Below are 13,812 nucleotides of genomic sequence, written 5' to 3' on the forward strand. Positions count from 1 at the left end.
TAAGGGCCACACATGGTTCACCCTAATTTAGTGTCTTTTGGGAATATAGCCAGTAATCCCGTAGGGAACTTCCATATAAACGCTTCCAAATAAAATGCTGCTCCTATTTATGTAAACCTCTTCTTCTCCGATTTACAGATTCCTAAAAAAATTCTATTATCGTGAAAGACTTTTCCCCTAACAGTAGTTGCTAACCATTATCTCACAGTGGAGAAAATTATTTTTGTCCTATGCCACGTATTATTAATTCCAAGGCTCATAATGCAGAAATCATGCAAAGATAAAGCTATTATGTGTTTCCACGGCTTGTATTACTGGAATAAAAGCATCTCATATGAACATCCAATTAATAATATATACCATCCCCAAGTATCACTCAAAGTAGACAAATTTTCAAGTTTGTTTATGTTCATAATCCTATTTTTCCAGCCACAACTTTATCTGATCTTTTTTCTGAATTTGTTTGCAATGAAGGTTGCATAAAAATTGCATTTGTAAAAATTTCGCATGCATTTTTGTACACATCTTAATGTACAAAATATTTGGAAATAATTATCTTTAATATAGTGGTTTTAGCTGCACACCCTTTCCTAATATATGTATTTTTTGCACAGATCTCTCTTGTTTTCTCTCTCTCTTGAGTTATAAAGTGCTTCACAAAATTTGGAAAAATTATGTATAGCTGTATAATTTTCCTGTAATTTGGATGTAGATTCAGGAATTGGATAAAAAATTGCTTTCCACTAACTGGCAGAAAGAGAGGATATCTGCTTCAGAAAGGAAAAAAAAAATCTTCAAGTTGCATTATTCTAAAGAATTTCTAAAGTCCTATTTTTATCCTTAATATCTAACAGAACTAATATGATTAATTCATACACACTCACAAAAACTATCTTGAAGATTTTAATCTGAGTAGCAAGGTAAGCAGTAGTAATGAGGTTGTAGTAATGTGAGGGGCAGGAATGGAGAAAAAGAAGGATGCATCCTGACCTTCTAGTGCAGGCCTCCTGAGGTGGGCACAGACTGAAGAAGGCCAACTGAGGCACCATATAAAGGATAGTCCATAATATGTTCAGTTTATAAGCTCTGGTGAGTCATAGAACAGAGAGAATCTCTGGCTGTTTCCATGGGGTGGAATTGTGTTCCAGAGTTTGCACAATGCTTTCTTCTAAACTCTATCAGGTATCTCATAGGAAATGCCTTAGCCATTGGGGGGGGGGGTGTCTTGGTTTGCCTTGCCATAATAGTGATGAATGCTGGAAGTGGGATGAAGGGTTTGCTTCCTGTCCTCTCAGGTGATTTAATGACCTTTCATTCTTCTAGATCTAATGCTGGATGATGTAATAATGGACAGCTCAGCCAGTGCAGTGCCAGGTACTGGGATGTCCTTGCCGTCTTTGTCTCACGTGACTTTTTGTGCTGTGTGACTTAACGGCTGGCCATGGGTTCTTTGAGTCATCTCACTGGACTGTGTGTAGTGGAAGGTCTTTCTTTGCTCACTCTCTACTCTGCATGCTTTGTTTTGATTTAAACATCTGCAGGCTTGACCTATCACTGACACAATTAATTTGGGATATTTATATGTTGTCTTGGTTTTTGGATAATTTTATTTCTCATCATAAACATTGTCCTCCTTTGCTGCTTTCAGAAAGAGATTTTTGGATGATGTCTGGGTCATCTACTTTAGAGCTATTCTATATATGCCACTCAGCCTTGTAATGTTCTGCCTATAAACAGCTTGGCCCTTTATACAATTATGGATCCGACAGGCTATGCCTCTCCTCAATAATTATTGTTTCTAACTTACAGTTTCCATGCTTTTCCTCCAGGTTCTCTGCATGTTCCTCTTTTTTTCTGCTGAACTTTGGAGAGAAGCAGAGAGAGAGAAAGAGAAAGAAACACTGTTCTCATCTCCCCTTCTTGCCAAAATTTAAGGAAATTTAAATAATTCCTTCTCCAAGTTTCCTAAAGAATCTAGAAGAGAATTCCATTGCTCATAAGAAAGGCAATCACCAGACTAACCAATGGAGACTGGTTTTATGCATTTCTGAACCCAGTGTTCTTCCACATTAGAAGGCAGTTTATATTTGCTTAAATTCTTCTAGCATAGCAATAATGGAATAAACCCAGCATGGAAAGGGTGAATGTACTCACTCTACTTCTAATTGAATCAGGCCTAACTGCCTTTTCCTATAGGTATCTTGGGTATACCTTATGTTCAAATTAGTTTAGGGTGAATTTGATTTACCTTGTGGCCATCAGTCCTCTTCATTATCTCTGAGGCTCCAGGTATCTGTATATGGAATATGTGTAGGGCATGGGAAGAAAGACTCTGCGGAAGCTAGATGGCATTACCAAAGCCACATGTTTCATAGTTATAATAAAAAGCTGCATGCTCTTATTTCATAATACGTCATCTTATAGAGGAAGGATCCATAGATTGTTTGCTAATTTCTCAGTTCCAGTCCATGTACTGAAATAAAGATGGGTGGTTGGACTAAAGTCTGGATGTCTAAGCAGGAATACTAACTGGGATGGCCATACTCATGAGGTAAATTTCTTCCCTCTGGCAATGGAGGGAGGGAGCAACTGGAGCCCTGTCCTTCTAGCCACAGCCGCATCCTACCCAACACATTTGAAGAAGGAATTCAGACAGGAAGAGTGTAAAATGTTTCTGTTGGATAGCGGTGGAAGGAGGTTGCAATTTCCACACTTTAGAAAGTAAGTTTTCTTAAATCTCCCTGGGCACCAACTCCTAAACTGGGTGAGTTCTTAAAGTTAAAGCCCATCTTTTAACCATGACAAAACAGCTAGCTTTGTAATATAGTTTGAATATTGTAATTTTTTAAATTTAACATTGGTTTTTTTTCTACTCCATATAAATTTGCTAACAATTTTTTTGCCATTTTTGTTATTTTTTTTTCTAAAATCAGAATTTGGTTCCCATGTAAAGATACAAGTTCATTTTATTTTATTTTATTTTTCTTAAGATGATTTTACAAGTGCGGAAACCAGCAACCATGTGTTCTGCTGTGGAGTTGACCTTAATGGCTACTTTGCTTACATGAAAAGATGTGACAGAAATAGATAATAATGCAGTTGAACATCAAGGAAGAAAGTTGGGAAGTAGTCAATGGCTCTATTGAAATTTACTAGCCTTGAGCAGAACATAGGATAGAATTTATCTTCCTGGTCCATTTTTGAGGCCTTGTCTTAGAATCTGAATGACATAGCTAGCGTTAGTCCTATGAAGTAATCCGGACAAAGAAGGATAACCATGAGTACTAATTTATTATTTTGATGTATTGCAGCCTCCCACTCCAAAAAGATTGGGTTGCTTACAACATCTAATATGCAATTTAAAACAATTAAAACAATAACAAACAAACAACAGCAAAGCAAATAACAGCTCAGACAAAAACACACATAACAATAAAAAATATGGCAAGGCCTTCTTTATCATAGCTGAACATCTTGTCAGCTCTAAATGAGAAGAAGACACTCTCAGGATTTACACCTTTGGCAAGCCAAGACTTGTGACATGAATTTGACAAATGAGCTGAGCAGCCTAGAGCCAATTAGCGGGGAACCTTTTTCAAGTCGGTCAATTACTTCTTGGTGCTGGCAGCTAAATGGGTGCAGTGCCTATATCACTCTGCCTGATGTGCCACATTCATCTGAAATGCAGCTCTGAAAGAACACCTAGGATTATGTTTAAAAAAAACAATGAAAAAGAATAAGCCAGAAATTATTTATCCATATATTATGACTTAATTAAAATTGACCCAACTTATTTTACTGAATCCTAAATCTCCTTAATGTTGCCATTTCCTACATTTCATTTCAGTGTGTTTGTATATCTATATTCTCCGTATGGGCTGGGAGGCTAAACCTGGGTCTCCTTTTGGATAGATACTGGGAGAGCATCTCATAGATGTGCAATTTCAGTGTGGTTAAATACTCATTGTATATATTTGAGTGTTTCATTATGTTTTGAATGTGTTGGCTTCAAAAAGGGTCATTCATCACGGCAGGCTCAGAAATAATCTCATAATTCTTGGCTTTTGTATATATTAGTTTCAATGCGGTACTTGGTGTTTCTTCGTTGCTGTCTGAGACTCCTAATAGTGCTATCATACATAATCTGCAGTGCTTGTTAGTGTGAAAAGACAGTATCTAAATGTGTGTGTTGCAAGGAAACAAGGAATGCTACATCACCTTGTGCAAACTTTCCTTATTCAAATGAGTAATTTGTATGTGAAAATGTAGGTTGTCTATTCTTGCTTTTGCATTTTACAAGCTGTACCATGTGGGAAAGTATGTTCTATATTTGCATAATCTCTTTCTGTTGATTGCTGGTTTGGAGTGGATATTTCATTTTTTGGAAGATGCTGCCTCTTATAACTAAAAATCTCAATGGGAATAATTTAATCATTTTCCACATTGCTTTTTTTTTAATGTCATTCACTAAAAAGACTAATAAAGCTACTTCTTTAAATGTCAACATTCCTTCCATGCACATCACCTTCAACTTAATATTCCCTGGACAGTTTGTAAATCCAGCTGCTTAGTGATATTGCTTGCCTGTGACCTCTCCTCCATTCTATGAAAGCTTGAGGCAGCATTCAGCTCCCTGCCTGCGAAACATTAAGCAACCAGCCACTTCACGTGCCATTCAAAATGATACATAAATGCCAATGCTATTAGACAGCTGGTTACAGCTGCCACACCAGATCTCTTCACATCATCATTCTAGAAAATCTGTGGAGAAGAAAAAAAGAAGACTGGCTTCAGGCTATATGATGAATAAAAGACTGCTTTCCCACTGGTGCTATGTGTGAGTTGGATCGCCATATAAATTTGTTTAATTCATAAATATTCCAGTCACAATGTAGCACAGATATATATATATATATATATATCAGTGATAATATGATCACATTTTAAAATTTCTCTCTGGTATGAACATTAAATAAAAAATAATAAACATCAAGAAAGAGATGGGGATTGACATATAGTTCTCCACATGATTTGAGAACTGCTAGGATCATGAGTAGGTATCTGAAAACCAGCTGCAGCTAAATGGTTACAGGGCAGACACTTTGCTATTTATAGAAAAAGCAACTTTGTTCTAATTCTACTTTTTGACGGAATCAGGATGAGTTTAAATCAGTGCATGTCCACTCCGTTTCCTCTGGGCCATAATACAGCAGCTTGATTTAAAACCTGTTTTGATCATCTGTCAATATCTGGTGCTTACTGTGGGCTTGTTGGCGGACATCTCCCAGTGGATGCATGTTCTTACTCAATCATTTTATTTTCTTTCCTCCCTTTTCTTCTCTCCTTTACCTACACACATATAAACAGACACATATCCCACTGGTTTCTCAGTGACAGGATGCTATCTCAATTTTTCTAGAATCTTCCAGACTAATTGCAGCATCCTGTCATCCTCAATCCCAATGTATTGTAGCAGTATTTGTGGTATTGTGTTATTTGGTGTGACTCATCATTTGAACAGGTGTCTGTATTTCCCAAGATATATATGTACTGGTACAAACAATGTTTGTTTGAAAGGGGGGCATGGATTTAAGGTATATATTAAAAGTGTCTAAATACCAATATTTACAAACAATCATAAATCTGGCTTCTTGATATCTCCTAAAAAGCAATAATATTGGTATTTGAAAATAAGGTTCCTGCCCACTTAAAATCAGGAGCTGTTAGCTTAAAACCCACAAGAAGCATGGTGTCACTATGTGTGGTTCTTTGCAAAGTAAAAGGTATAATTTCTACTAATTTGCATGACTGGAATGCCAAGCATGACAAAGCTAGTGGTTAGCAAGATTTAGAAGCAGGGCTTACTAAATGCCATATTAATAACTTTATTGGCAGATGCAGAGGCATTAATAAAATACAGCATTGCAAATTTATCACAATAATTTGAATTGTAACTTAAAAAAACTGGTGATAGTGAATGCTCTTGAATCACAGGATAGGATATTAGTTGGAAATACATGGTAAAGACAGACTAAACAAAGTGCTGGAGGTGAAGGGAGCTGTTGGAATACGTAGTATTTTTTTGTCATTTAAAAGTTCATTTTTTTTCTCCAAATCGGGAGAATTGATACCCAAATCTTCCTTGGATATCAAAGGAAAAACCCAAAGCTGGCAGGACCAGTCTCAGTCGCCAGTGCCTAAGCCATGATGGATATACTTCCCCAGTCTACATTGTTCAGAACTGTTTTGCAACTGTTCCTAAACATTTTCCTTTTTTTAAATTGCATAAAAAAGTGAATGGAAAAACAGACAAAAAGACACATCGCATTTTGGGAACAAAAGGAGGAAGAAAACAAAACAAGGTGAACTTTTCACCTGAGGGAGGTATATGGGAGAGGCAAGGCTGATAGTGATTTGGGATTCAGCTATACACACACACACACACACACACACACACACACACACACACACACACACACACACACACGGATATATGTTGTTTGATCTGTGAAGCTGAATTCACACACTGCAGGTGAATAACCTCCCTGTGCTTTTATTTAAATACAATGACTGTCTTCACTCACAGCATAAGGAATGGGAAATGAGCAACCCTGCTTATAAGATTATGCTACCACATGCTTTGTTGCTATGCAGGTAACATTTGCAATCTCAGTATAAATCCCTGCTATATATTAACAGCCTCTTTTGTTATTGTTTGGAATTAATCTGCCAGTCATAGCTGAACCCTTGGATGCCAGTGCAATTATTCATAAATAAATTGTCCCAAAGAAAAGACAGAAATTGTGACATTTTTTCCCTGCCTGAATGTGAATTATGGATAAGCATTGAACAATAAGAGATCAGCAAATTAGAATAGGGCTTCTCTTTGAAAGTGTAACTTGGTTCATAGCCAGGGCCCCAGTTCAAAACTTAATTTTATTCAGACATTTTAGTTAATTTCCTCTTCAGAGTTTTGCATAATGCCACTGAGATATCTCTGTTTTTATGGATATTTATGCAGAATGTTACAGTTCTGATGAAAGTTGTGATTCTGCCAGCTACCAACCTGTCTAGATTTTAGAAATGTATTTAGCATTCAAATTCATCTTGTATGTCTCAATTTACATATTATAACATGACATTCAGGATCAGACAGCATATAGACTAGCAGCAAGTTTTCTCTTACTTTGAAAAACTGGTGCAAATATTTAGGATCATTTGAAGAAAACCCGCAGTGCAACACTTTCCTTTTTCTTGTCAGTTTCAAAAAAGTAGAGTCTCAAGAAGACTCTCTTTCTCTTCAACAAGCAAGAGATATGCAGTGTCAACCCTGCCTGCAAAAATAATCCTATACTCAGCCCCTTATATATCTAAACAAACATTTTACTCAGGAAAAACAGGTTTGTGCTATCATTCCTGACATAATGTGATGACTCCTGACAACTTCACAGGTTTTATGCACATTTGATTCTTTCATATCAAATCAGATGGAAAGATAACATAAATTATTTATTTATGTGGAGGGAGCTGTTATTTACTTGAGGTTTGCAGGCAGAAACAAGACCGTCCTTCTTCCATGCAAAAGGAACACTGAATCCCATCAGTCCCTAAGATGGAATTAGAACATCAACATTTCAGTACCTAGGAGACAAGCTAGATGGCCTCTACATGCAAAACTGATGACTCCTAAATTTAGCTTTTCTTTATAATCACAAATAGCCACACTTCCCCCACCCCAAATGAATTCTTATATTTGCTCAGTGTTGCTAAATACCATACCATTCAATTCCTTTGGCTCAATCATGTTCATAACCAGTTGATCATTTAATTGCAGGCATAATGTTATTTCTGACATCTTCAAGACAGTGCTTTTCATTTGAGGTTGCATTATAATGCCTCTTCAAAAATTGCCCTGAATTATAGACTTGACATTTCCTCATTAGAGATTAGATGTATAATGAGTTTATCTGCTGGAACGTTCAGGGTCTAAAGAGAGAGTGTCATCCCTGATGCAGCCAAACATCAGGGAATCACAGAAATGGCTGCCTTTTAGCAATCATGGAAGATCTAAATGGAAGATCATTTAGTTCTGAGCATTCAGAAAACATTTTTTTCACAAACTGTTTTCCTGAAACGGAGAACAAGGTGTTTCCACTTTTTTTCTCTACTCCTCTAGCATGTACATTGAGATGCTCTTGGGGTATTTATTATTATTATTATTGTTTGGATGTTTTACAATCGTATATCTCCTTTCTCTTTTAAATTTCTGTATTTTACTGTAAAATGCTATTCCACACAGTATCCTTTTATCTGTTCACTGTCTTAAGTGCACTAAGTTCTTGGATAAACTGTAGAGCACAAGCTTGACATATACAAGGTTCCAGGTTATCTGGACATTGCAAAACAAAAGGTATATGTCACAGACATGCAAGCATTCCGTCACAGCATTTCTACCCTAAATATGTCATGAATGATCTCTATGTGTACGACTACTATTGTCAAAAGGCTTTGTGTATCATTTCCAAGTTGCCCCAAACTTTGATTTTTTTCCCAAAACTTTTATGGTTTTTCAATATCTCATGCTAATGCTTCAAGCTGCTGTTATTATGTATAATAAAATTGGTCACATGCCTTTAAGTCTGGTAACAAGAAAATGTAATATATTTAAACAATAATCTTTTTACTAAGATTATTTTGAAACCTGAAATGATTTTATGCTTTACTCACCTTATATCTAGTCACAGAAGCCTGGCTGTTGTGCATGTTTTATTGGAATTGCTCAAACAGGTATATGAATGTACTGTCTTGCTGTGCATTAATTATAGTAGTTTGTAAACACATTTGCCCTACCCCATTCCTGTGGGGGGAAAAAATCTTACTTAAATGAATCTGAAAGCCAGTGCTGAACCTGGCCTTGCGAAAAAGGGATTGTTTTCTAAACTGTTCCTTCATTTTTTCCTTTTCAGAAGCACAGTGTAAACCGTATTACTCTGATTATTCTCGCTTCCGACTTCTGATTCACCAAATGTGCACCACCCATTATCTGGATTTATTCATCACAGGTGTGATTGGGTTCAATGTCATCACCATGGCCATGGAGCATTACCACCAGCCCAAGGTAGGATAGAAGAGTATTGGTCAATGGTGGATATTAGCATCATTGCTAGAAAGAATTAGAATTGCATTTCTGTTAATTAAAATAGAATAATTGGTAGTGAGTTCACTACTACGCTAATGGCATGTTGCTAGAGAGATCTTCACTTTCTTCACTTGGATGGCACTAATTTCCTTTCGTTCTGATTGAACCTGTTACACACACATACACACACAAAAAAACCCACACAAACATTCTTATTTAAATATGTATGTTGGATCTTAGCCAAATATGATTGACTTGAATATTTTAAGATATTCTTTCACAAAGCCTACATTTCTCTCTCCCTCTCTCTCTCTCTCTCTCTCTCACACACACACACACACACACACACACAAAATCATATCTGCACTTTTGACGCTTTGATATTTTTCCAAGAGTTATGCAGTATTTGCAGATGACATCAATTCATAGCCAAATTCATGAAGATCAAATAAGCTGCATTCCTATGGCGTCAGGGAAACATCTAGGGAATATGGTTTCCCTGGATTGGGGACATGCAACAATGAGTTACAATAGCTACAAGGTTGCTTTCCATTGAAGGGCTTTTATTATGTATAAAATAATCCTAAAAGTTGAATGTTCTGTGTAATTTCTTTCAGTCCCAAAGCTTTTCGGTATTAACAGCCTTCTTTCCATTAACTGTTCAGATTTTCAGATATCTAAATAATCTGTTACAAAAAATGAGTGAATAAATATGCTGAAAAATTAAATAAAGATTAACTCAGGTAATAAGCCTTCTTGGGTTTACATCTTAAATCTCGTTGGTGGATAAAACTCAGTAGGAAATTCTAAAGGTCTCCTTTTTTAAGCTTACAGGAGTTGGAAGATGCCATTTAGGCCAATGAGTCCGTTTCTCTGAACGGAATCCCGATTAAACACCCAATCAGATGGCTGCCACAGCTCCAATGACTGGGGCGGGGCTGGTGTCTGTCTAACTGGCTCCTTTGCTGAATCACAGAATTTGTTCCTTTGATGTTAATTGCTGCTAAGATGCTGTAGAAGCAGTCAAGATACTGAACATTGGTTGTGCCAAAGGTAGTGCTTGAGACAAATGTTTCTTAAGGAAGCGCTAAATTTGGTGACTTTTTAATATTCAGAATGCTGTTTCCTCTCAAGACACTCAGCAAGTAAATATATTTCAGTTTGGAGAAGATGGATTGATTATATTCAAAAGAAATATGAGATTGAAAAGTATTGTCTTGCTTATGAGTAAATTTTAGATTATTATTAATAGTTTAATATGGTTGAATTTGTATTATTTTTAGTATTATGGTTTAATTATATTTTATTTTTGTTTTTAATTTGTTAATATTTATCTTGAAAAGTAGTTAAAGTATGTTATGCATTGTTTGATAGTTTAGATGGGTAATGTTAGTTAGATTAAGTTTGTTTATTTGTAATCCTGTAACCAGCTCTGGGAAGTGGGGGAGGGGGGAGGGATTTGGGATATATTGTGTAAAATTTTAAAAAACTTTTAATTTAAAAAAAGACACTCAGCAAGTAAAGCCAGTTTTCTGCTTTTAACCATATGATAATTAGTAGCTTTAGCACTATAGATCTGAATGCTGTATGTTTATTTTGCCTGTGTCATTATGGAGACATACATACAGAAGGTTGCATGCAATTTTTTGAAGCTTTTGTGCTCATTGTGAAGTTTAAGGCAAAAGATGTGTTAATCTACTTAGTTCTGTGCGGGTTTTAGTGTTCCCTAAGCTTACTTTTCATCTTAGAGATGGGTCATTATCAGACTAGGTAACATGTTATAGAAATGCCTGCAAGAAAAAAAAAAAAAACAGGTGCAGATACCATCACGAACCAGGCAAACTCCAAAATACATACAGTATATTCTCCACTATTGTAACTATCTATTTTTGTCTGATGATGACTAACACTGCCAATTTTTTATCCTCTTGCATTTAATTTATGGCTGTTTACATGTGAAAAGCATTTCCAATTTTAGAATATAGAAAATGGCCACAACAAGCCTCAACTTCTTCTCTTCTCAATTCAGACTATCAGAATTAGTCTGATAATGAATCCTTCACCGAAAAAACTAGAAGAAGCCAGTTTTTCTGAGATTTTGACCTTTCCACCAGATACACCTCAGTTCAAAATCCACTATAAATGTAATGCATCTAATCACATAAATACAGTGTGGGGATTAAATGGAATAAGATGTGTAAAAATAAAATACCTGTAACACTCATGATACCACTTGACACTTTTGCACCAACACATTTCCTTCACCCAGTCCCACACCGGTCCCTCAGATCTCAGGTCACAAGAACCTCCACCATAATTTTTAGCAACACCAAGCAGCCCCACCCACTGCCAACTGGCAGAGAAATTGCTAAAAGTGGCTTGCCTTTACATTGCCACACTTGTGATGCAGCAAAAAAAAAAAAACCCCACCATAATAAGTCTGACAGCCCATCCCAAAACTTAGTATATGAGGACACTAGGATAACTTGCCAGCCAGTGGGATGAAAGAAGGGGGGAAAGGAAGGTTGGGAGGTTGGGGGGAATTTAGGGAAAATAATCTCTCCCCTAAGGAGCTCAGCCTCTCAAGTTTCAGAACTGTTCTGCCATTTTAAAATTTGGGAAATCCAGCCAGAAGTAAACTTAATTTGACTTTGAAGCAGAAATGCTAATGAGATATCACAGGAGCCCTGGAACCGTGGGTGTGGGTGTGGATGTGGATGTGTGTACGCATGCACACACATACATATGCAATAGTACATACTGTAGATCTCCTCTTCTTGGAGGCAGAAATGGAGACTAAGTAAGAAAGGATAGGACCAATAGAGTGTAGAAACTAAAATGCTGGAATATGACTATACTATGCTAAGAGAATAGGCCATTTTGCCCTAAGGCGGTCAGCTATGCTGACTCAGGAATTCTGGGAGTTGAAGTCCATGAGTCATAAAAGAGCCAAGGTTGCCTACTCCTGCCCTAAGGGGTTTTTTTTACTGGTGGTGATGGTGGTAGCAATTAATAATATCCAAGGCCAGCTATGGAGTATGGTTGGACTAATATAAGCAAAGTATAAATGTTGATTTTACTGTCCTTATTAAATATTCAGAATCCTGAAATCTTTAACCTTACTTAACTCCATGACTACACAAAATAACAGTCCAACCTGTTCTTGTAGCCTGAACAATTTAATTTTCAGCAGGACCAAAAACTAAGGGCCTGTCTTTCTTCCTGCTGTGATGATTCAGCTTTTTGGCTGAGCAGCTACTCCCTGCTCCATTAGCAGACGCACTCTTCCATTTAAAATTGTACGTTCAAATTATAAGAACAACTGCTTCCAAATCACTTACTTATGACAGTTAGATGGAAATGGCTGCCAATTTGTGTACCGGAGTTATTTTTATTTCCTACCGCTTTGAGAAGAAACAAATGCCATAGGTAAACGAAGGTGAAGTAGAGATGGAAACTCAAAAGTACTTAAAAGTCTAATATGGTGAGAAAATATGGCAGTGTATGACCTCGGTGGCTGCTTCATCTTGAACAAGTGGCTGGCTCTTATACTACGATCCAGTAAATTTCAAGCTAAAATAGATTGTTAATTATGTCTTAACAGTGACTAGCTTTGTATGATTATGAAACACAGAAGGATGCAATCACTGGGTTTTTTTACACAAATGTTTAGCTAATTCTGTCAGCCAGTGTCAGCATCTAGAGCTAATAATAGTCTCATGCCGATACAATGAGCCAAATAAGTTTGATGTAAATTGAACTGAATGTGCAGTACATTTAGTACATTTTGTCACTAAATACTACATAACTTCCATTGAAACATGCAACCACAGCTTCACATATCTCAGTGGCGGATTTGTACTTGCATCTTCATTTGGATACACTCTGAGTTCATGTGAACTTTGTGATCCAACAAGTAGCAGCAGAAACTTCCTTCCACGGATGATTCCTGAGCTGGCGCAAAGAATCCAATGATAAACTGCTTCTATTGTCTTTTGGCAGGATCAAGCTGGTTGTTTTGGAAATTAGGCTAATAATGATAATAATAATAATAGTATAAATAGTAACAAGTGCCTTGGTTGCAATCCCAAAACAACTGGAGCACCACTTCAACACCATTGGCATTGACAAATTCATCATTAGTCACTTGCAAAAGACAGCCTTACTGCTTCTATCCTGTGACGATATCTGTAATACCATCAAACATCCACATCTGTCTATCCCAGGTCCTTGGTAAGGACTCGATAGGTAGACAAAAATGCCAAATCCAGTCTGAACATTGATCATCCGTTGCTTCTTGTCCTGCCTTCAGGTGCTTCAGAGAATAGCTTGACTCCCTCTTCTTTGTGGCAGCCCCTGAGATACTGGAACACTGCTATCATGTCTCCCCTCATCCTTCTCTTCATTAAACTAGACATACCCAATTCCAGCAATCGTTCCTTATATGTTTTAGCCTCCAGTCCCCTAATCATCTTTGTTGCTTTGTTGCCCTTCTCTGTACTTTTTCATGACTGCAAGGAAGATTGAAAACTGGAATTGGGACATTTGCCTCTATTTCCATGATGCTTTATCTTTTCTATATTTTATCCACAGGTAATCCTGATAGCTTCATGCACTGTGGCTCAGCGACTTCTTGCCGTCTTCATGGTAAGAAGCCTCTGAGCCACAGCCTG

At 36.9% G+C, this 13,812-nt stretch overlaps 1 protein-coding gene across 11 annotated transcripts in view; it reads left to right on the plus strand.

Moving 5' to 3' along the window:
* LOC120299291 (voltage-dependent T-type calcium channel subunit alpha-1G-like) overlaps nucleotides 1–13,812 on the plus strand; it is a 217,005-nt gene that overhangs the window by 167,002 nt on the left and 36,191 nt on the right. For 7 of the 11 annotated variants that reach the window (XM_039323950.1, XM_039323956.1, XM_039323957.1 and 4 more), the window contains 2 exons: nucleotides 1,324–1,374; nucleotides 8,967–9,118. In XM_039323950.1, the coding sequence (XP_039179884.1) occupies nucleotides 1,324–1,374; nucleotides 8,967–9,118 (203 nt within the window). The remainder of the gene's footprint in view (nucleotides 1–1,323; nucleotides 1,375–8,966; nucleotides 9,119–13,812) is intronic. The other 4 variants (XM_039323952.1, XM_039323953.1, XM_039323954.1 and 1 more) reach the window with 1 other exon arrangement.

This window comes from Crotalus tigris, unplaced genomic scaffold (genome assembly GCF_016545835.1).
Source record: "Crotalus tigris isolate CLP2741 ecotype Arizona unplaced genomic scaffold, ASM1654583v1 scf7180000024288.305614, whole genome shotgun sequence".
In the NCBI taxonomy this organism is placed as follows: domain Eukaryota; kingdom Metazoa; phylum Chordata; class Lepidosauria; order Squamata; family Viperidae; genus Crotalus; species Crotalus tigris.